General features: G+C 40.8%; 1 protein-coding gene across 2 annotated transcripts in view; it reads right to left on the reverse strand.

The window, feature by feature from the left end:
- Positions 1 to 82: 82 nt before the first annotated feature.
- The window catches only part of LOC144090334 (SAM and SH3 domain-containing protein 1-like), a 28,961-nt gene continuing 4,521 nt past the window's right edge, over positions 83 to 24,522 (reverse strand). For both annotated transcript variants that reach the window (XM_077621762.1, XM_077621761.1), the window contains exons 2-16: positions 11,927 to 12,058; positions 9,907 to 9,957; positions 9,154 to 9,203; positions 7,772 to 7,908; positions 7,476 to 7,588; positions 7,278 to 7,376; positions 7,034 to 7,157; positions 5,703 to 5,911; positions 4,875 to 4,937; positions 4,673 to 4,795; positions 3,259 to 3,388; positions 3,024 to 3,193; positions 2,750 to 2,959; positions 2,533 to 2,683; positions 83 to 348 (exon numbers count right to left, since the gene is read on the reverse strand). In XM_077621762.1, the coding sequence (XP_077477888.1) occupies positions 203 to 348; positions 2,533 to 2,683; positions 2,750 to 2,959; positions 3,024 to 3,193; positions 3,259 to 3,388; positions 4,673 to 4,795; positions 4,875 to 4,937; positions 5,703 to 5,911; positions 7,034 to 7,157; positions 7,278 to 7,376; positions 7,476 to 7,588; positions 7,772 to 7,908; positions 9,154 to 9,203; positions 9,907 to 9,957; positions 11,927 to 12,058 (1,908 nt within the window). In that variant the 3' untranslated portion in view covers positions 83 to 202. The remainder of the gene's footprint in view (positions 349 to 2,532; positions 2,684 to 2,749; positions 2,960 to 3,023; positions 3,194 to 3,258; positions 3,389 to 4,672; positions 4,796 to 4,874; positions 4,938 to 5,702; positions 5,912 to 7,033; positions 7,158 to 7,277; positions 7,377 to 7,475; positions 7,589 to 7,771; positions 7,909 to 9,153; positions 9,204 to 9,906; positions 9,958 to 11,926; positions 12,059 to 24,522) is intronic.

The raw sequence follows: 24,522 nt of genomic DNA on the forward strand, positions 1-24,522 counted from the left end.
TGCGTGTGGGGGTGGGGTTATTTTAGTCCCAGCTAATTTAAGGCTGCTTTTGCATAAAATTTGATAGAAAGGTTCCACCGGATTAATAAATGTCCAAACAGTTTTATTTATTCATAATCACCTCAGCTCACAACAGCACTCTCCAGTTAATGTGAGCTGACAGTCCACGCAAAGAAGAGTGTTCCATAGGAAGTCCAAAACTTCATAGGCTGGCATCCCCCATGTTGTCCAGGAGATCGCTGCTCTCGAAGCAGCCCGAATCTCTCGGGGAATCTCCCCCCAGGACACGGTCAGCCGACTCGAGACTTTCACCGTTGGGGAGGCTGACTGGCTCAGGATTGCTTCTGCCTGAAAGGGATTCCATCATATTCAAGATGCTAACCAAGAAGCTAAAACCTGGGCGTGAATGGGTCTTCTAAATATAGACAATGATCTAAAGCAAGGATGTCAGACTCAGGTTGGTTCGGGGCCGCGTTAACGTCAACTCGATTTCATGTGGGCCGGACCATTTTAGATATAATATTTCGATTTTTTTAATAAATTGATTAAAAGAACTGCATTAAAAGCCCTGGATATTCAGTTTTTTTATAGATCTAAAACAATGTTTATTTTAGTTTTTTAAAATATATTTTACAAAGTGATATTTGAACTAAAAACACAAAAATTGATTAAATAATTACAATTGATTTAAAAGGGGGAAAATCAGGAAATTTAATATACATCTATACTCTTCATTTTAATTTGATCCTAAAACAGAAAGTCGGCACTCATGATTTACTTTCCCGGGCCACACAAAATGATGCGGCGGGCCACATCTGGCCCCAGGGCTGCCACTTTGACACGTGATCTAAAGCATGGGCGGCTCGGTGGATGAGTAGTTAGCGCGTCGGCTCCAAAGTGGGGGACCTGGGTTCCAGGACGGTCCACCTGTGTGGAGTTTGCATGTTCTGCGTGGGTTTTCTCTGAGTACTCCGGTTTCCTCCCACATTCCCAAAGACATGCATGGTAGGATGCGTGGACACTAAATTGCCCCTAGGTATGAGTGTGAACGTGAATGGTTGTTTGTCTCCTTGTCCCCTGCAATTGGCTGACCACCAATTCAGGCTGTCCCCCGCCTCTTGCCCGAAGTCAGCTGGGACAGGCTCCAGCACCCCCCGCGATCCTAGTGAGGATAAAGCAGTCCAGAAAATTAAGAGGGTGCGGTTCCTTTTCACAATTGAATTTTCCTAGGATAGTCCTAAGATTTGAAAAAAAAATGTAAATATTATTCAATCATTGGACAAAATAGCTTGGGCGTCGTATCACGGCAAAATAAGGAGAGAAAAAACCATGACACGCCAAGCATTTTAAATGTATCAGCATTTTTACCTCTATTTTCCAGCATTGCTATTATTTTAGCATGTCTAAATATCTAGTAAACATTCCGTCTCCTCTTTGCTCCACTTTGAACCTCACTCGTGGTCGCCGTCCTACTGCTAACGACTGACTCTCATACTAACCAAATAACGTTTCCGATATTGCCTGTAGTTACGGAAGACTAATGTCCGATAAGGTGTGGGATTTCAGAACTTGTTCGAACTATGGTGTGTTCTCTTTTCACATACAGTGAACCACGCGGAAGCGAAATAGTTAGTATTAGAGCACTACAGACAGTTTGGGCTTAGGTGAGCATTTGTCAAAACTAGTGGAAGGTTTCCCAAAAATGTTGACCCAAGTCATGTGGTCAAATGGAAATGCTATTCTACACTAAGGAAATGTAAGTAAAACTTGATTTTTTTAATTAAATTCCCTCATTAATGCGACAAACTGAAAAACTTTCTGTTTTTGACCTGAAACAGGAAAGCTTTAGTCTACTTTGTCTTTTAGACCGTGACAAAAAAGGAAACATGTTTTAGCACAGTCTATGTCAGGGGTGGACAAACTTTTTGACTTGCGCGCCAGAATGGATACTAAAATTTGACAGAGGGGCCGGGCCAGGAGCATTTGGACACGCAATGTAATTTATCAAACCTGGGGATTGAAATGTAAGAAAAAAGACACAATTGAAGGTGAAAATGTATTTTCAATTGTACTTTCAACATTAAGAACATATTATTATTCAACGAAAGAAAGCAGTCTTTAAATTGAGAGTGATGAGCGGCATGTTAATTAAGCTACTGCACTGCTGCTGTGCGTACATGTGCAAGTTGCTATTTTTAACACAGTAGAGAAACTCACATTTCAGTGGGAACTGTTGTTGCAGCTGGAAAGTTACACTCCAACAAAGGTCTAGACTAGTGCGCGATCTATCGGGGAAACGGGGGTATTGCAGGGGAAAGGGAAATGAATGAGGTCATTGATTTTTACTATAATTTGGACAACGTCGGCGGGCCGGATTAAAAAGCCTAACGGGTCGTATATGGCTCGCAGGCCATAGTTTGCCCAAGTCTGGTCTATGTAAACCCCCAGCTACAACTGTAGGTAAAATGTGGAGGGAAAAAAATCTGTCATGCCCATCCCTGACTAATTTGCATAGAAGCAACATGGCCTTACCCTGGTATTCGCTCAGCAGCCGTGCGGCGGCAAGCAGTAGGGCCCTGTGCTGGGGATCGCTGACCAACAATTCATCCAGGTCTTCCTCCTCCAGCAGTCGGAAGGCGTCCAGGTCGTCATAGCCATTGAACAGCAAAGCGGCAAGGTGCTCCTGCGCACGTGCGTTCCCCCATAAGGAAAATGCCAAAAACACAAACGCGTCAGGACCGGTTCTTACTTGCAGTTGGAGGCGCTCCAGAAGCTGCTCCAATGACTGTGCTTTGTGCAGCCGAGCCTCGGTGCATCTTTGCCGTCTTTCCTCTCGCTTGGCTAGCTCAGGCTCCAAGACATCGACATAGACGAATTTGAAGGTGCCCACTTTGCCCCTCAGCATGCCCATCCACGTGCCCACGGGGGGCTTGCTGATTACGTCGATCACGTCGCCGCACTACGGCAACACGGGTCTTCATTTAGAAGTTTTGGCATGAGAGAGTTGACGTCTCGTGGCCGACCTTGAGTTTGAGGGAGTCGGAGTCGTAGGGGCTGGGCGTGAAGTCTGTGTGCACCAGGGCGCGTCCGCAGAAGGGCCCGCAGTATGCCGGCTCGTCCTCGTCCCCGTCTTCCGACTTCACGCTCTCGCGATTGCTATCGAACCAGTCGGCAGTGCCCGCCGTCCGCCCACCTGCAGCAGAGAGAAGTGGATGACCTACGACCTTTTGTTTTGCACCGTAGCCCAAGCAAACATACTCATGGAGCTGTGGCCGCTGAGCGAACTCCTCAGGCTTTCCACCGAGCCTCCGGGCTTTAGCTTGGCTTTCTCCACACATGGGTTCAAATGGGGTGACTGAGGGCAGCTGGAAATGCCGTCTCTACTCGACTTTCCATGCATAAACAAACATCCATTTCAACTTAAACATATTTTAGCTAACCAACCTTTTGTGATAACTACCGTATTTTCTCACATACACGCCTTATTAGTCGCAAAAAAATGACTGAATCAGGGGTACGGCTTATATCCACATAAATTAGACTTGGCATACACACAACTGCAAAGTGACAAAGACAAAACGCCATAACGCAAGATATTGTGGCCGATACATTAAACAGATAAAACGCTAAACAAAATGTATTTTGACGTCTATGAATAAAATTCAAGAAGAATAAAAACGTATCTTGCACAAAACGTGAAAAAACTCACTTGTGCCTGCCATTGCGCGCTCAAGGCGCCGCCATTTTACCTAGGGATGACAAACTAGACTGCTACGGACACACTTCCTGGTTCCTTTTTAAATTTGTCTACGTGCAGGCAACACCCTGTCGGAATGTGCAATTTAGCAGACGATCCTACAGTATCTCACCACGTGCGATGAGTTTTCTTAAGATTTTCCCTTCAAAGTAACACATTTGTACTCCCTATTAAAATCATGAATATGGAGGTGAAAATTGTGAATCGGGGGCGGCTTATGCGAGAGAAATTCAACGATTTTAAGCCAATTTTAAGGGTGCGGCTTGTACGCAGAGGCGGCTAATATGCGAGAAAATACGGTATATAACACTTGACTTTTTTTATTAATTGGTGAACTCACAAATCAGCTAATAACTAAATTACTATCCAATGAAAAAAATAAATATAAATATTTATTTAAATCTAACTAAAATATTTGTTTAATTTTATTTAGCTTAATATACACACATACATACAATACTCAAATCCAACTAAATATGCAACCAACCACTTAAAAAAAGTAATAGCATTATCAACACCAAACTAAACTCAAATGCCATCCAACTCACAAATGGGTAATGAACAACAGACCTAATAAGTGACTAATTAGCTGACTTTGACAGCAATAGACATCCAATCCATTGTAAGTGGGACTAAATTCTCCCTGCAAGGTCCTCCCACTTCAAACACCTTGGGAGTCTTTCATCATCAATGGCGCCTAATGAGTTAAGATTAGAGAACAGATGGAAATACCTTACAAAGGTAACCCATACAAAAATAAAACCCAGTTTTGGTGATTTTATTTATTGGAAAAAACATTCAAAGCTATTCTGTGACCTAATTGGTCAATTTGCCTGTTCAAAAGGATTGGACATCTATCCCCATCAACGACAGCTATTGAGTTGGGCAACCAAGCAAATGCGAATGGATCTTTACCTGATCAGACAGAGCAACTTGGTATCTCTTGTTGATGTGCTTCCTCACAGTCTCCCTCACAGACTTGACTTTCTTCCCTAATGAGACACGTGCGATCTGGGGAGACCTGGCGCCTTCTTCGCCCTTTAAAGACAATTTTTTTTTTTTTAAATTGAAAAAGGTGCGATTTTAATGTACAATTGTATGCTATTTTAAGACCTACTGTGTTTTGGCCTGAACTTGCTGAGCGGTTGGTCAGGTCAAAACCTCCAAAACTGCAAGCTCTCTGGGATTTAAGCAATTCAGAAGTGTAAGATCATCAGTATGGTTTTTGACAATTAACCATGTTGAATCACTATAGCAAATACAATTGACCTGAAAGTGTTCTACAGATGAGGGTTTGGTTAACAATGTTTTCTAGTTGGTGGACTGTGGTGTGCCATTTGTAAAGCTGCACTTGGTTAAGAAAATGGCAAAATCTCATATTTAGAGCCACATAAAGTGTTTCAAATATGGTTTGAACATTTTCGAGTCACTTTAGTTTGGCCATTTACAACAATAGGTAGCAATTTCAGGATTTATTTCTAAATAAAACAAATTGAAATGTTAAATCTAAATCCTAAATCTAAAGATTACATTGAAATGTTAAATCCAAACTCTAAATATACATTCTAAATCCAACTGTTATAGCTAAATCCTAAATATAAAGATTACATTTAAATGTAAAATCCAAACTCTAAATATAAATTCTAAATCCAACTGTTATATCTAAATCCTAAATCGAAATGTTATATCAAAATCTTAAATCTTGTCTCAACTAAATATTTACCTAACATGTTAATTCATACGACTGGTGACTGAAAATAACTATAAAAACTGAAGGAAGCTCAATTGAAAGTAAGATGGAAAGCAAATTGTTGACTCAAAATCTTTTCACTGTTGGCGTGCTACCTGGTAAAAGAACTTTAACTCCTGTTAGCCAACTTATCATGCTAACCAACCCACCAACCAGACTAGTTAACCAATCAACTATACTAACAGACAAACTAACCCCACTGTTGCTGAGGAGTCGGTGTCGCAGCCCTCCATCCGTCAACGAACGCGACATCTTGGCATGCTCGCTGTGATGGTGATGTTTGTCATTGACGGTGTTTCCCCCTTTGGCCGCATTCCCATTGCATGGGGAGCTGCCCCCAGGATGCCCTGGGTTCTCCAGACCAAAGTCCTCGTCCACAGAACACGCAATTGGCTGGCACTTTTCTGTGGGTCACAACAGCGCACAAATCTATCGTCCACAATGGCAGTCAATGAAACAAACAAAACTATACAGTGGTACCTCGACATACGAGTGCCCCAACCTTTGAGCAATTTGAGATAGGAGTAAAATTTCGGGCAAATATTTATCTTGAGATACGAGACAAATTTTGATATATGAGCATACAACATACAGCATACATACTCATAAGAACTTCATGGGCACTGTCTCTCTGGTCGCAACTCCCTCGTGTAATGTCTCTACGAGCACTGGGCGGAGCGGTGCATTTTTTCAGTGTTTTTCCCCCATTAGTCAGTGCGAATGGCGTATATACGACTTCTCATTTGTAAGTAGTCATGCGTTATCCTATTGTGAGGACATTTGTGTGCATCATTTTGGGAATATTTTGAAGGGAATACAAAAGCAAACAACCCTCAATAGGTTGCATCTGAAAGTCAGAGTGGAGGCAGGGCAAATAGAATCAACCCGGGAGCAGAAAGGTATAATTAAAAAAAAAAAGAATTAAGTTTAGTGTAAGGTTAGATTAAATTTATTTTTGAGTGTGTCTGCATTGTAATCCAAGTTCATTTAAATTTGTTTATGTTATGTTACGAGCGTGTTGCCGTGCAGTCAGGGTGGGTGAAATAAAGCAAATAAAGCCAAGCCGGGAGAAGAAAGGTATCAAAATTTAAAACAAAATTAGAATTAAGTTTAGTGTAGTTAGATTAAATTTATTTTTGAATGTGACTGCATCCTAATCCAAGTTCATTTAAATTTGTTTGTTATGTTGCGAGCGCGTTGCTGTTTAAAAAGTCCCTCTCCTCCCTCTCTGTCACTCTCTCTCCCTTCCGCGAAATCCGCCTAATTTTAGTACTATTAAACCACTAGTTATTTGTTACTTTGTTAATAGTTGGTGACAGTTAGAACAAATAAATATGTTTTACCAATACAATATCCTGTTTTTGGTGTTCTTTCAGAGGGTTGGAACGAATTACTTTGTTTTAATTCATTTCTATGGGAAACATTCATTTGAGTTAATCGACATACTAGCCCAGTCCTCGTATCTCGAGGTACCACTATACACTATATTGACATCATTTTTCCCTAGGATGTTTCATGTGGAGTACCTTCTTTCTCCTTCTGCTCAGTCCTTACGAGTTTGTTCTTTGCCTTGCGCGTGGAATCGAGCATCTTGTGAAGCCGCCTGAATGCCTGCCGTTCTTCTGGTGCTGCGACAGACAGCTGGCAAAGCTGTTTACAGAAATTGCCACGTTTTTGGTGCAATGAACTGTCAATTTTGAAGAATCGAATGGACTTTCCAAATGAACAAGCAACCCGGGGGGGAAAACAAACAAAACAAAAACAACTCACGTTGTCGCTCAAAAACTCTTTAGCTGAACGTGAAGCGTCAGCGCCCTCAGACCGTTCCGGACTACACTCTTGTCTTGCCTGAGTCTCAAACTCCTTTAACTGAACACACACACAACAATTCTTTCAAACCAAGAACAAGATGGTGGTGAAACACTTTTTTTTAGCTAAGGAAAAAATTAAAAAGTGCCGCAACGTTACCCTCGCCAAGGCTTCCTCAATGGAAATCATGTTCTCCTTGACCATCATCATCAACTGGATGCGTTCTTCATCACTCATGGTGATTTCGCTGGCCACGAAGCCCACCAAATCACCTGGTACATGCGTAGACCCCAACATACATACAATCCATTAGAGCTGGCAAAGATTCATCAAGTTTCAGTGATGCCGTATTTATTCAAGAATAACGTGCTAAATTTTTAGATTAGCTGTATATGGGTGTCAATGGCAGCCAATGAGTTAATAGTGTTTTGGTTATTGATGCACACATTTGGTACCTTGTACAAGGTGATGCTCAGACGCTCCTTTTGGAGTCTTTCTGAAAGTGTTCCAAAAATATTTGCCCTTTTTCTTGCCGTCCCATTTCCCTCCACCTGACCCATCGTCTGAAGGGCTGAACTTGCACGCAGGAAACCTACACAGCACATAGAAGTCAAGTTGTAACGTGTCCAATTCAAAAAAACGATCATCATTTGCAGATTCATTCTTTTCATCCCTCCTGTGGTCTTTGTGGCAGATCCATCCAATGAGCTCATGTGCTCATTTGGGAAACAAAAGAGGCTTTTCCCTCCCTCTGGATTGCAGGTTTTTGCAGTAGCGACACTTTTTAGTGTAGACGCGGCATTCCCCTTACTACGCTTTACACCCCTCGCCCATCCAGGACGGGCTTTGCTGGAATTTATTGTGTTGGAATGCAGGAATTTTTGCACTAGCAGCCATCCAGGATGGGCTTTGTTGGAATGTACTGTATTGGAATGCAGGAATTTTTGCACTAGCAGCCAAAACAAAGCTGTAATTTCAACAAATAAAACCCATTTGCAAAATGCCTCGTATAATATTTATATTCATTACATGCAAATTACTTTTTGGATTAATGCTACTTAACTTGTTTAAACCTTATTTTATTGTGCTATTTAATTGTCTGGCAGGATTAAAATCAATCAGTTATATTATGAAAAAAATGATTATAAATATATCTATATCTATCCATCTCTATCCCTATCTCTATCCCTATCCCTATCCCAAACCCTATCCCTATCTCTATCCCTATCTCAAACCCTATCCCTATCTCTATCTCTATCCCTATCTCTATCTATCTGTCTATATCTCTATCTGTCTATATCTCTATCTGTCTATATCTCTATCTGTCTATATCTCTATCTGTCTATATCTATATCTATCCGTCTATATATATCCGTCTATATCTATCCGTCTATATCTATCCGTCTATATCTATCCGTCTATATCTATCCGTCTATATCTATCCGTCTATATCTATCCGTCTATATCTATCCGTCTATCTCTATCTATTTGTCTATATCTATATCTAAAGCTATATCTATCTATATCTATATCGATCTATATATTTCCATATATCTCGCAATCTCGCTCTCTCGCTCTCTCGCTCTCTATCTCTATTCGTACATACATACACACAAATCTATATTTTATTCTAAATATCGTTTAAAATAGTAACTTTTACATTACAGCCTTTGGCTGATATTTAGAAATATTTTGACAATGAAGTCAGCATCAACATTTAAGTCATCACCAATAGTTTTAAGCCCAAACCAAACAAAATAAGGAATGATAAAGTCAGTAAGCACATGCAATTGTGTGTGAGGACAAAAACTATTAGCTAGAAAGATGAATTGCTTACTTTCGGTTAGTCTCTGGAGTGGACAAAGCGCTGCAGAGTCCAAGTGGTTCCTTTAGGACAGGAAAGAAAGTTTTCATCCTCTCAAGGCAGGCGTTGCAGATTTCCAAAAACTAAGCGCTAATTAATATACATTTATATATTATGAGCCTTTTTTACATTGAGAAGTTACAACAATTTTATTTTAGCATCAGACACTTACCACTCATTCTTTCTGTACCACCTATCCTCATATATTTATGGGGCAATTTAGAGCGTACAACCAGCCTAGCATGTTTTGGGGGATTTGGGAGGCAACCAGTCAGCCCGGGGAAAACATGGATTTCATTCTTAACCATTTGATGAAAATTTGTTTAAGCTGCTAGGATAAAATACAAATGCGTTAAAATGTCGAAACATTTTTAGATGCACTGAATACTCATGTTAACTAATTGTTTTTCTCTAAAAATCAACAGTTTCTCGTGGACAGTAACTTTGTCATATTACCACTTCCAACACTCAGACTAAGGATACAGATCCACCACCTTCTTATCGTTCTAACGGCTTTAATCTTATTTCCTAAACCAATTGATTGGCTACCATTTACGGCAGTAGACGACCAATCCACTTTGACTGGGAGATGCTCTCCCTATCGTCGTCACTGGGACTGAAACGTGAACATTCAATCCCAGCCATTCCAGCTAGTTCAACGTGTGCTACAAGCGACACAGCTTTTTCTTATCAACATGAATGATGATGTTCCATTCGTGGTCTGACCTGAATTTGCGAGCATAGTTGCAGCGATGAAACTCCTGAGTCACGCTTTCCCTGAAAGGCACAGGAAGGGGAAATGCATGACTCTTAAAAAGTTGGTGTTGGAGAAAACAAAATCACACATCTGCCAAAATGGGAGTGATTCTACAGTAAAACGAAGTAGTGCATGCCATCATATATTACCGTCATTTTCAAACTCTAAAACAGGGGTGGTAAACACGCGGCTCATGAGCCGCATGCAGCTCCTAGCCAAAATGAATGCGGCTCTTTGATTCTCATCATATTTTGCAAATACTGCGGCTCTTTGCCTCGTTGTATGTTATCTCTTATTTTTATTCTCTCTTAAAACACACAAAAAATCATCAGGGCCCATTAAAAACAAATAAATTATATTTAAAAATAATTTGGCAGATTAGATTTTGTCATGATATGCCTCATGTGCGTGGCGAGAGAGAACCCAGGATGGTAAGGTAATAATCCCACACGATGCAACAGAAGACTCATGCTTAAATACATGGACAGGGGCTAATCACAAAAATACACACAGCTGGCCAGGAGAGGAAAGGGAAGCCAGGAGGGACACAGGAGGCAAAAAGACACACACAATCACTCAGCCAGCATACACAAAACACACACACCTCCACCAAAACCCCAACAAAATGTAACACATTTTTTTGGGTTGATAAGTGTTAATATCAAAATTATTGATAGCTTATTACAAAAGGCCACCTACAAACTTTTGCGTCAATTTCAGCCACTCCCCCGTTTTTGTGAGTGATGCATTAAAACTGGAAGTAGCAGAGTTCAACAACACATCGCTCATAGACGGGTCCATTGTTTACATGAGGCTTGCTTAATAACACAGTAGTATTAAAAATTAAAACCACTCACAAGTAGTAATATATACTGTATTTACTCGCATATAAGCTGCTTTTGTCAGACAAAAACATGACTGAATTGAGGGTACGGCTTACACGCGCATAAAAACACGACAAGCAAAAAAACTGCAAGTTGACGGCGCTACGACACGATGACGTCACAACAAAATGGCACCGTTGCGTGCGACGTGACGTCATGACGCAAGCGAATGCCGATACGGTCATTTATTTCAAAAATAGAGAAAAGATAAACAGATAAAACGCCAAACAATATGTATTTTGATGTCTATGAATGAAATTCAAGAAAAAAACGTACGTATCTTGCATAAAACGTGAAAAAACTCACCCTCCCGTCACTGCTCGCTCGGAGCACAGCCATCTTACCTAGGTCCAGGGCAGCTATCTTACCTAGGGTGCTGACGACTAAACCTAGTTAAACGTGCTCTGATTGGCCAGATGCGAGTAGCCTTGATTTTGAAATAAAACAAAATTCTACTTAGATTTTTTTCATTGTATTTCTTGTTTGAAAGTAAGAACTATTGGAGTATTATAAACCATCGAAAGAATTAGATATTTTGACATTAGAAGCAATATGGCTGCCATAATATCTGTTAAGAAAATTTTAATTTCTGTAATTAGAAAGCATCAGGTTCTCATCAAGAGAGATGTATTTCTTTTTTTCAATTTGAATAATTTGATATTTTGCATTTACAAAGACAGTCATTAAATTCCTTATGATATGGACCCTAATAATGTGCTTTTGATTCATACAGTATCTAAAAAAATACCACGTGCGATGATTTTTCTTAAGATTTTCCCTTCAAAGTAACACATTTGTACTTCCTACTAAAACCATGAATATGGAGGTGAAAATTGGGAATCAGGGGGGCGGATAACACGAGAAAAATGGTAAAATTAAAAAATTTCAAGGCAATTTTCAGGATGTGGCTTATACGCGCGGGCGGATTATATGCGAGTAAATATGGTAATTACCATTATACAATTGTGGAGTATAACACAAAGGATTTCAGCAGACAGTGACAGACATCTTTCATCATTATTCTGTGCCTCTAATTCCAAATGGATCGGACGTCTATCAACGTCAAAGGTAGCGAACAAGTGACTCTTAAAAGCAATCGATTTACCTTCACATCCGGATTCTTCACCAGTCTTCGTCGACGCAATTCCTCCATCCTTTCACACACGTCACTGAGGTATGTTCCGTAATATCGGGAATACTCCTGGGCCAGATCTTCAAGCGTCCCTGCTGAGCCATCCTAAAAAAAACAGCAAAATAATAAGAACCAGACGGATGAGTCTTCCTTTTTTTTAAAGGAATGTCACCATCTATCAGAAAATGCAGAGATAAAAGCTTCTTGTCTGACCACTTGACCTTTGTGTGACGCAGTCGCGGTGCTCTTTTAAGCACTCAGCAGCCTTTTAGGTGCCACGTGAATTTTTTGTGCATTCGTGCTTAAGAAATGTGACGCTAGGCGCTCTTTTTCAAGCGTTTTCCGGTCCGTGAGTCACAACGCACTCATTTGTTTTTAGTCATTGCTGGAAAAAACTAAGAAACGTTACTCATGCCAGCTGGGTTTATACCGAGCCGTATCTGGGTCACTGGAGCCGGGTTTACGTTTATTAGCACCATCATGTGTGCCGCGTGACAAAGGACTGATTATGCTAGCGTTTTTTGATTTTCGACGCCGTCTCCAGGCCTGGAGGGCGGGTGATGGATGAATGGGCCTCGTTTTTTTAGGGCTGTCACGAGACCTGTGGAGGAGACTTTGGCTAGGCCGCCTCATTTACATATCATGATAACAGTCCTGAATGGAGCGTCAGTCGAACGAGTTGGTTTTGATGGGCCAATGACAACTTTGTAAGATTTAAAAAGATTATTTACATTTTAGACAAGGATCAAAACTCCAGATCAAACCAGTGCTGATTTTTGGCAACCATTTTAATATTTGGAGCAAAATTTCATCTCATTTTCTGAACTGGAACTGCTTTATCCTCACTAGGATCGCGGGGGGTGCTGGAGCCTATCCCAGCTGACTGCGGGCCAGAGGCGGGGGACAGCCTGAATTGCCAATCACACGGGACTAGGAGACAAACAACCATTCACGCTCACACTCATAACTAGGGGCAATTTAGAGTGTCCAATCAGCCTACCATGCATGTCTTTGGGCGTGACCGGACGTTTGGTCCCCGGACATTTGGTCGACCGGACGTTTCGTCGAAAGACGTTTGGTTGACCGGACGTTTGGTAGAACGGACGTTTGGTCGCCGGGTTCGCTTGCTGTCAAATTATGACAGAGTTTACTGTTGATATTTTAATATTAGATATTTAGATATTAAACTCACTCTCTCATGATTATAATTTTGAGAGCTGGTTTCAACAGTAACAACCCGGCGATCAAACGTCCGTTCTACCAAACGTCCGTTCTACCAAACGTCCGGTCGACCAAACGTCCGAGTACCGTCTTTGGGAATGTGGGAGGAAACCGGAGTACCATGAGAAAACCCACGCAAGCCCGGGGAGGACATGCAAACTCCACACAAGTGGACCGACCTGGATTTGAACCTAGGTCCCCCACTGTCAGACCAACCCGCTAACCACTCAGCCGCCGGGCCGCCCTTGGAACAAAATACAATGTAAAAATACAACTTTCCAAAAGTTTTGCTAACTTTTAGATTAAACATTCAAATCATTATCAGTAATGACTTAGTAAGACCGTTAACTTATCAAGCTGTGGGGCCAATTTTACATTTCTGAGTTAGCAGAATTGGAAATTTGACATTGTACTTTAAATTTTGGTACAAATGTATATAAATGCACATAAACTTAAATTATGCTTGCATAGCAAAGGTTCTGCTTACTTAAACTGTTATTGGTAATAATATTGCTATTAATGAAAACTTGCTAATGCTAGTGAAATATTTGACATTTCAAGTTCTGCTGACAATTTCAAAAAGTATTATTTACAGTGTATTCGTTATAGTCATATATTTGTAATTAATATTACGATAGTTTTATCCAGTTTTAGTCACTGAAGAAGACAACTGTAGAAATAGGTTTTTTACTGTTGTGACATTTTTGTCATTTCTTTATGGAATAGTTTGAGGAAATTTTGTCAATAAAAATAAAATATTGTTCCTCTCAGTATGAGTCTTTTGGAGAAAACTCATGCTATTGCAGTTATATTTTAGTTATTTCTGCATGTAATAGTTTTTTTCTGTTTTACTCAAAGTAAACAAAAGTAAATGACTGAGAAAAAATGTTGATTAGTTTTAGACAATTTAGTCACTTATATGGGATGATTGTTAAAGTTTTAGTTTAAAATGTCAAAAATGATATTCTCAGTTTGATTTTGGACAAAATTGCTTATTAGTCTTAATCACTTCTCAAATACCACAGCTTGATGAACATATACTAGACTTTACTATCAAACAAGAAAGCCAAAATTAGGATTTAATAGTTGTTTTTGCCACATGACACCATCTTTAGACTTGTGCGTTATGATTTTTTTCTAATGTGAGAGACAACAGCATTAACATTTCACTCCAAGTTTCAAATAGCCACCCAAGCAAAAGCCAATAAGACATAACTGGCTTCCCAAAAACCTCTACCCATTTATTTAGGGGGGCAAAAAAAAGCTTTCCATGCTGACAAACCTCAACTGTCTGTTCATTAATCCACCGACAACAACAACTAATTCCGAGGCACGTAAAAGAGAAAATTATATAACAAAATATTCACAAAAATACCCTCAAAAACAATCCAAAACAGTTAAATTAACTCACCACAACCAGGCATCAAACAGTTAGCGGCTCATCACTTCCCTGCTGCTCTGTATTGAAACTTCAGCTAGTAAAGCAAAATGAATTGAAAGGGGAGGAGTATGTGTGTGTGTGACATAACTGTGGGGAGACCCACTTGGGTGGGGTTATTGCAGGCCCGCAGATGTGCAAATAAACCACTACTTAACCACTGTTATACATGTGTGAGTTTGGTATAGTGAGCCCATGTGTCTTATATGTTAGTGCTGAGTGTCGGCGCTCAAGTGCTGTTGTGCGTCCTGGTTTTTGTTCCAAGCCGTGACCGGACGTTTCGTCGAAAGACGTTTGGTCCCCGGACGTTTGGTCCCCAGACGTTTGGTCGACCGGACGTTTGGTAGAACGGACGTTTGGTCGCCGGGTTCGCTCGCTGTCAAATTATGACAGAGAGTTTACTGTTGATATTTTGATATTAGATATTTAGATATTAAACTCATTCTGTCTTTCTCTCATGATTATAATTTTGAGAGCTGGTTTCAACAGTAACAACCCGGCGACCAAACGTCCGTTCTACCAAACGTCCGGTCGACCAAACGTCCGGGGACCAAACGTCCGTTCTACCAAACGTCCGGGGACCAAACGTCCGTTCTACCAAACGTCCGGTCGACCAAACGTCCGGTCGACCAAACGTCCGGTCGACCAAACGTCCGGTCGACCAAACGTCCGGTCGACCAAACGTCCGGTCGACCAAACGTCCGGTCGACCAAACGTCCGGTCGACCAAACGTCCGGTCGACCAAACGTCCGGTCGACCAAACGTCCGGTCGACCAAACGTCCGGTCGACCAAACGTCCGGTCGACCAAACGTCCGGTCGACCAAACGTCCGGTCGACCAAACGTCCGGTCGACCAAACGTCCGGTCGACCAAACGTCCGGGGACCAAACGTCCGGAGACCAAACGTGTTTCGATGAGGCGTCCGAGTACCGTTCCAAACAATCCAATTTAACCAATGCGGTTTCTGCTAATACATGGAGCACCTGACTGCAATCAACTGATTTTACTTTTGAGACAACAGGTGCAAAGGTGTTGTCTTGTTTGGATGGAACGAAGGTGGGTTCTCACCGTGTGGATTTTGCATGTTCTCCCCCTGGCCGGCATGGATTTTTTCTGGGTACTCCGGTTTCCTCACATGCAGGGCATGCTGGTTGAACACTCTAAATTGCGCCAAGGTGCGAGCGTGAATGGTTGTCGGTTGTGCCCTGCAATTTGTTGGCCACCATTCAGGGTGTCCCCTGCCTGGTGCCCATAGTTAGCTAAGATAGGCTCCAGCACCCCCCGCCATCCTTGTGAGGATAAACGGTTGAAAAAATAGAACGAATATTTATGAAAAACTGGGCAGCCTAGCAGCTGAGTGGTGAGCGCGTCGGCCTCACGGTGGGAGACCTGGGTTCAAATCCAGGTTGGTCCACCTGTGTGGAGTTTGCATGTTCTCCCCGGGTCTGCGTGGGTTTTCTCTTGGTACTCCGGTTTCCTCCTACATTCCAAAGACATGCATGGTAGGCTGATTGGACACTCTAAATTGCCCCTAGGTATGAGTGTAAGCGTGAGTGGTGGTTTGTCTCCTTGTGCCCTGTGATTGGCTGGCCACCAATTCAGGCTGTCCCCTGCCTCTGGCCAGAAGTCAGCTGGGATGGACTCCAGCACCCCCTGAGACCATAGTGAGAATAAAGCAGTTCAGGAAATGAGATGAGAGATGAGATTTATAAATAAGAATTGAAAAAATGTGACAAAAAACATCAAATTAAAAGGAACAAACTAGAAACACTGATTTGGCTCACAATAAATACTAAAGTTGATTTAATTTTTCTTATAATTCATAGTATTTAATTCATTGCTTGCCATTGACAATGATAGTTAAATTGGATTTTAAGTGGAGCGGTCAAAGCTCATGGCTGCATTTTTGTTTGTTTGTCAGCAATCATCTAGCGCTCCCAATGGGAGCCAATGAGTGCACTACATAGAGTTCATGTATTATATGATATCTAACAAATGCCTATAATATAAAAGAAATGCCTTAATGTATGTGAACGCTATGGGCAACTATTCACCAGCAGGTGAGAGCAAAGAGCATCTTTCATTCTGGACAGCAAGCGCACCATGCCTAACAGGAGGGAAATGACATCACTGACGATTCATTCTCTGCATAGTCTAAAGCACATGTGTCAAAGTGGCGGCCCGGGGGCCAAATCTGGCCTGCCGCATCATTTTGTGTGGTCCGGGAAAGTAAATCATGAGTGCCGACTTTCTGTTTTAGGATCAAATTAAAATGAAGAGTATAGATGTATATTAAATTTCCTGATTTTCTCCCTTTTAAATCAATAATTGTAATTTTTTAATCAATTTTTCTGTGTTTTTAGTTCAAAAATCATTTTGTAAAATCTAAAAATATATAAAAAAGCTAAAATAAACATTGTTTCAGATCTATAAAAAACGGAATATTCAGGGCTTTTAATCCAGTTCTTTTAATCCATTTATATAAAAAAAATATTATATCTAAAATGGTCCGGCCCACGTGAAATCAAGTTGACGTTAAAGCGGCCCGCGAACCAACCTGAGTCTGACACCCTTAGACTCGAAGGGTTTAACCAAGCCTTCAAAGTGAGTTATGTGTGAAGGCCCCTCGACCTTTAACGCTAAACTTAAAGTAAAAAAATGCTTCATTTGATTTGCGGATGCTTTGTTTGAGGCGGATGGTGGCAAAAACACTGTCATGGCAGAAAACCTGGTGACACATCAACCAACAGCTTGCCGCCCCATGGCGCGGCGGCCTGACCCCATCAGCCGAATCTTTTCCAATCACCGTCAAAATGCACCAGCTCGCAACGGGAATGTCATCGGAGGTTTGATCCCCATGGAGTTGGCGATAACCACATTACGGTGGGAAACGTCAAGGGAAGCAGAAGGCTTAAAGTAAAACCTGACAGGATTTGGTCCCCAAATGTTCTCTATGGAAATTAAATCAAGGGAACATGCGGGATGGTCCAAAAGAGAATTGTTATTCTCCCTGAATAAGTTCTTTGTCAAGCGATTACTGCAACGTTGTCCTGTTGAAAAACCCATCTCTAACCAAACAGATGAGGGCCCTCAGATGCAAGATCTGCCTAAACAGCCTGTTTGACGACCCTCCACCACCTCAAGTGCCTGTGTTCCACTGAATGAAAAAGCACCCAGCCCCATCATGATGAAATATATACATATATATACATATACATATACAGTGGTACCTCAACATACGAGTGGCCCGACATACGAGCATTTCGAGATACGAGTAAAATTTCGGGAAAATATTTATCTTGAGATACGAGACAAATTTTGATATACGAGCAGACCGCGGATGCGAGAGGCTGCTCATAAGAACATCATGGGTACTGTCTCTCTCCCCGCAACTCCCTCGTGTAATGTCTCTCTGGTCGCAACTCCCTCTTGTAATGTCTCTGCGAGCACTGGGCGGAGCGTTGCATTTTTTCAGTGTTTTTCCCCCATTAGTCAGTGCGAATGGCGTATATACGACTTCTCATTGGTAAGTAGTCATGCGTTATCATATTGTGGGGACATTTGTGTGCATCATTTTGGGAATATTTTGAAGGGAATAGAAAAGCAAACAACCCTCGATAGGTTGCATTTGAAAGTCAGGGTGGAGGCGGGGCAAATAGAGCCAACCCGGCCGGGAGAAGAAAGGTATTAAAATTTAAAACTAAATTAGAAATAAGTTTAGTGTAGGGTTAGATAAAATTTATTTTTGAGTGTCTGCATCGTAATCCAAGTTCATTTAAATTTGTTTGTTATTTTACGAGCGCGTTGCCGTTCAAAAAGAACACAGCCAGGCAAGCAGAGTAAAGTGGATGTGAGGGACAATTTTAAGATGTCTCCAGCATTAAACCTTGAAAATTTGATCAACACCTTTTAAACACAAAACTCCCATTTAGAGTTAGATCTTTCGATTCGACTGTGTAAATTACGTTTGGAGGTTCTCCTTTCCTAGTGCATGCTTAATGCAGACCGGCTTTTTGAATGTCACATAAATTACTTGCACGGAAATCCTGGCTGAGTTATATAATTGCTCCAATTGGTGGGTTTGTGCAGCGGGAAGGCCATATTGTTCCAGTCTCGTGGAGCATTATTAATTCAAGAAAGCCTTAAAGTTGAAAGCAACAATAAGCAGTCCCTGTGAGTCTCAAAAAGATTGTCCACTGAATGCTTCATCCAAATTCATATGCCACAACCAATTTTGTTATTTGGGCTAACAGCAGTTCACATCATCATCATGTCAAGTTTTGAGTGCCGCTGACAAGACAGCTAGGCCCTGACGCTCCCACAAGGAGGCACGTCAAAACAGGTCAAGGACGACTGTCACTCATGAAACTTGAGACGGCGGCTGGCAAAACAAGCGCTGGTTGGATTAGAAGCGGACAAAAAGCCCAGAGTCATTTCAATGAACACAAGCCGTCAGAGCGCGCTGGCCTCACAGCTCTGGGGTCCTGGGTTCAAATCCAGGTCACGTCCACCTGTGTGGAGTTTGCATGTTCTCCCTGGGCCTGCGTGGGGTTCCTCCGGGTGCTCCGGTTTCCTCCCACATTCCGAAAACATGCATGGTAGGCTGATTGGACACTCTAAATTGCCCCTAGGTATGGGTGTGAGCGTGCATGGTGGTCAGGGAGACAAAGTCGCTACAGTGATACGAACTTAATGCGTTCCAGGACTGAGCTCGTATGTCGATTTACTTGTATCTCAAATCAACGTTTCCAATAGAAATGAACGAAAAACAAATTAATTCGTTCCATCCCTCTGAAAAAACTGAAAAAAATAGGATATTGGATTGGAAAAACATGTTTATTTGTTCTAATTCACCAGTAACAATTAACTAGTGATTATGATGTTTAATAGTACTAAAATTACATGGATTTTGCGGAGGAGAGAGAGAGACTTTTTGCACTGCAACGCGCTCATAACTTAACAAACAAATTTAAATGAACTTGACAAAGACACTCAAAACAGAGTTTAGTGTAAGGTTAGATTAAACTTAATTCAAATTTTGTTTTAAATTTTTATGCCTTTCTTCTCCCGGGTTGGCTCTATTTGCCCCACCTCAACCCTGACTTTCAGCTGCAGCTAAAAGTAACCTATCGAGGGTTGTTTCCTTTTGTCTTCCCTTCAAAATATTCCGAAAATGATGCACACAAATGTCCTCACAATAGGATAATGCACGACCACTTGCTAACGAGAAGTAGTATCCGCTCCTCTCGTTTTAGCGAGCAAGCTCCGCCATTCATCACTGATAATGGGGAAAGAAAACAGTGAAAAAATGCAACGCTCCACCCAGTGCTCATAGAGACATTACACGAGGGAGTTGCGGGGAGAAAGACAGTGCCCACAATGTTTTTTATGAGCAGCCTCTCGCGTCTGCTGTATGGTCGTATATCAAAATGTATCTCGTATCTCAATTTTACTCATATCTCTAATTGCTCGTATGTCGGGGCACTCGTATGTCGAGGTATTACTGTACTTACAAAAAAAACCAAGTTGCGAAATCTCTTCTGGAATGAATACATTTTATAAGTGTGTGTGTCACCCAATCTCCGGGCCAGCACCAGAAGGGTGAAGCAGTGAGAAGCGTCAGCAATCATCATCGCTGACCTTCTTAAGCCAGCCACAGCATGAACACGCAATTTACTGACGGTGCCTTGTAGCATTATTTCTTGTTGCCTATCTCCGATTTCTTGTTTTTGCTTTAGCGCTACATCTTCCATGCTTATAACTTCGGCTGGGATTTTTTTACAGAGCTCACGGCTCTCGACTCTAATGCCACGTTCACTGACCTGCCTCATCCACGTCTGTGTCACCTTCGCCAAGTTGCCACGAATTAATACAGACTCATTGTCACTCATATATAGAACTAAAGCTATTGCTGTTGCAATCTAAAATGATTGCAAAGCAAGATTTTTAACAAAGTGAGTATATAGCTCTCCATAAAAAAAAAGAAAACTATACTTTTGTAAAGGACTGAAAAGCTTCAGTATTGAGTGAAAATATGACTTATTTGAATAATGTGATAATAATAACATAAATATTTTTAAAAAACGAATGCAAGATATTCAATCAGCAACCAGAATCAATTAAAAAAAATAAAAACTCAGGCAACAGAAAAAGCAAAAAAAAAAATTCAAAATATATTTGTTGTATATTTTATTATCGTTTGCGCGGGTCAAGTGACCGAGTAGTTAACGTGTCGGCCTCACAGTTCTGGGGTCAATAGTTCAATCCCAGGTCGGTCCTCAGTGTTTAGAGTTTTGCATGTTCTCCCCAGGCTTGAGTGAGATTTTGCCGGTTACTCCGGTTTCCTCCCACATCCGAAAAATATACGCACCAGCCCTCCCCATGACCCTTGTGAGGATAAGCGTTTCAGAACATGAATGAATGTTATTCCGTATCTATTAGATTTATTATACAGTAATACCTCGACATACGAGTGCCCCGACATACGAGCAATTTGAGATACGAGTAAAATTTTGAGCAAATATTTATCTTGCGATACGAGACAAATTTTGATATACGAGCATACAGCGGACGCGAGAGGCTGCTCATAAGAACATTATGGGCACTGTCTTTCTGGTCGCAACTCCCTCGTGTAACGTCTCTACGAGCACTCAGCAGAGGGTTGCATTTTTTCCTGTTTTTTTTCCCGTTAGTCAGTGCAGAATGGCGGAGCTTGGTCGATAATATGAGAGGAGTATACTACTTCTCGTTGGCAAATGGTCGGGCGTTATCCTATTGTGAGGACATTTGTGTGCATCATTTTGGGAATATTTTGAAGAGAAGACAAAGGCAAACAACCCTCGATAGGTTTCTTTTAGCTGCAGCTGAAAGTCAGGTTGGAGGCAGGGCAAATACAGCCAACCCAGGATAGAAAGGTATAAAAATTTTAAACAAAATTAGAATTAAGTTTAGTGTAAGGTTAGATCAAACTTATTTTTGAGTGTGTCTGCATCGTATTCCAAGTTCATTTAAATTTGTTTATGTTATGAAACGAGCGTTTTGCCGTGCAAAAAAAAAACCTCCGCCCCCCTTTCTGTCTGTCTCTCTCTCCGCCTTCCAAATCCGTGTAATTTTAGTACTATTAAACACATTTTAGTAATATTAAACCACTAGTTATGTGTTACTTTGTTTATAGATGGCGAATTAGAACAAAAAAACATTTTTTCCAATCCGATATCCTGTTTTTGGTGTTTTTTCAGAGGGTTGGAACAAATTAATTTGTTTTTAGTTCATTTCAATGGGAAACGTTCGTTTGAGTCTGCATCGTAATCCAAGTTCATTTAAATTTGTTTATGTTCTGTTACGAGCACGTTGCCGTGCGTATGGCCAAGATTGTAAGTTGGGCAGGCAGTGTCGCATGAGTTATGTGACGATTTGGAATGAATTGTCATTGCCGATATAACAGGAAGGAAAATCAAAGGCTTGGGAGTGATGCATGTCGTGGGTTACAATGGATTGGGGATGACTGGGCTCAAATGTCGGCCAGCACTGTTCGAGCTTTCGCCAAAGCTGGAATCATGTTCCTGGAATACACAACTCTGGCTGACAATGGAGCCTAGCATGTTAAACATCGAACTCTTTATATCAGAGTGTACCTTTGACTTCAATAAAGCATTATTAAACTTAGTTTTGCTTGTGCGGTCTTTAAAAAAAAACGCTAGTACCAAGCCTAACATACGCTAGCAGCTGGCAAAACATAGGTACGCTAGCGGATAGCATAACATATGCTAGCGGATAGCATAACATACGCTACCGTATAGCATAACATACGCTAGCCTAGTGTCATGCTAGCGCTCTATCGGACGAGGCGTCCAATGTATTGACAAAAAACTGAAAATATACCCGCAAATGAGACTGCGCCCTATCACATATTTGTTCCTTTTTATATTTTTGTATATGTTCATTTATAAAAACAAATATGTAAAAAAATAAAAAGTAAACATATACGTATCAATACTTGTTTTAAATAAGGCCCCTGAAATCTGTGTGCAAGAGGATCCGATGGAAAAAATAGAAAGTCTAGACAAAGGTGCTCAAATGCCTGATATTTTGAAAAAAATATGACAAGATAATGACATGAGGATTTGTAGACTTGTTATCTCAATAGCTTAACCATTAGTGGGATCACACTAAGCATGCACACAGTGATTTAGTCACATTTTAATCTTCGTGGTAGCGTCAACATCGGAAAATCCAACCACGAAGCACACAAATCTAGATTTAAAAGAAAGCACACAACATGGTCATGTCGCCACCAAATTATTCCATTCCTCAAATACTAACTGTAACATTTGGCTCTACCTCCACTGCACACCTCACTTTATAGCGTCCTCTTCCTATTTTACACTTTTTCCTGACCAATGGGAATTCACATCATCGTGGCATAAAATTGGAAAAATTTCAAACCCGTGCCAGATTTAAACTACATACAAAAGTGAACTAAATTGGATTTGAAAAGATTAAATTCAGGCAGTCATGAAATAAATTCACTCGAGTCAATTTAAGGCAAAAAAGATTCGATTTGGGTCACTACAGGCTGCAGTAAACCTAGCCTGAATGTATTTCTTTAGCCAGTAATTGACTCGGGTCACCCAAAGGTCAAAGAGATTATACAAAATCCACTGCTTCCTCTTGTAGAACAAATGTGGCGTGATGCTACCCCCCGCGGGTCACCGTTGACCTTTCTGTGGCCTGCTGACGTCACTTACTACTATAAACATGACAGGCTTGCTCGCATACAACCGGGCAACGTTACTGGGATCGCTCTGTCCGTTTGAGTGAGCTCCGCCGCAGTTGGAACTGTTTGACCCTCGGCGGTCACGCTGACATACTTTATGTTGTGACCCATTTCTTCTCAACGAGCGGGGACTTACAGTTGCCTCGTTTCAAGCTAATTTTGTTTCAACTTTTGAATTTTCGGCCGCAAACTCGCTCTGCAACATTTTGTGTGGCCCCGGAAAGTAAATCATGAGTGCCGACTTTCTGTTTTAGGATAAAATTAAAATGAAGAGTATAGATGTATATTACATTTCCTGATTTTCCCCCTTTTAAATCAATAATTTTAATTTTTTAATGATTTTTTTCTGTTTTTAGTTCAAAAATCATTTTGTAAAATCTAAAAAAATATATAAAAAAGCTAAAATGAACATTGTTTTAGATCAAGAAAAAAAACTGAATATTCAGGGATTTTAATCCAGTTCTTTTAATCCATTTATTTAAAAAAAATCTAAATATTATATCTAAAATGGTCCGGCCCACGTGAAATCAAGTTGACGTTAAAGCGGCCCGCAAACCAACCCGAGTCTGACACCCTTGATTTAAAAGGTTTGTAAGAGATAATGCACATGGTTTCGGGATCAGCTGTATTTAAACCATTTAGTATTATGTATGTACATGAAAATACATTATGAAAGAGCCATTCAACGGAAAGCACACTTCTCACACAGTGTCATCATGCCTTAGGAAAGTTTCATCCGCCTAACCCTAAATTTTGGAATATTCTCATAATTGATAAATAAACTGTCACCTCAGAAAGTAACTCAAAAATGAACAACCTAGTTTTTGAGGAGAAGGTCATTCACAATATTTTCAACAATTTTGCAATGCTGTTAAAATTATTTAGGAAGTAATGTCACCTCAGAAACATTCACTTACAGATTTGTATCCGAAAAAAAGGTTTTTCTTGATTTTTTTTAAACACACCATTTTGGTATATTGTCTAAATTTCTAATGCGTAATTTATGATTACTGATGATTTATTCGTTCATCTTCTGTCCTGCTTATCCTCACAAGGTGGGATTGAAGCCTCAATTTCAGAACTGAGACCAACGTCCTAACCACTCATTCGCCGAGCCGAGTGATTATTTATTGA

This window comes from Stigmatopora argus, chromosome 15 (assembly GCF_051989625.1).
Source record: "Stigmatopora argus isolate UIUO_Sarg chromosome 15, RoL_Sarg_1.0, whole genome shotgun sequence".
NCBI classification, from domain to species: domain Eukaryota; kingdom Metazoa; phylum Chordata; class Actinopteri; order Syngnathiformes; family Syngnathidae; genus Stigmatopora; species Stigmatopora argus.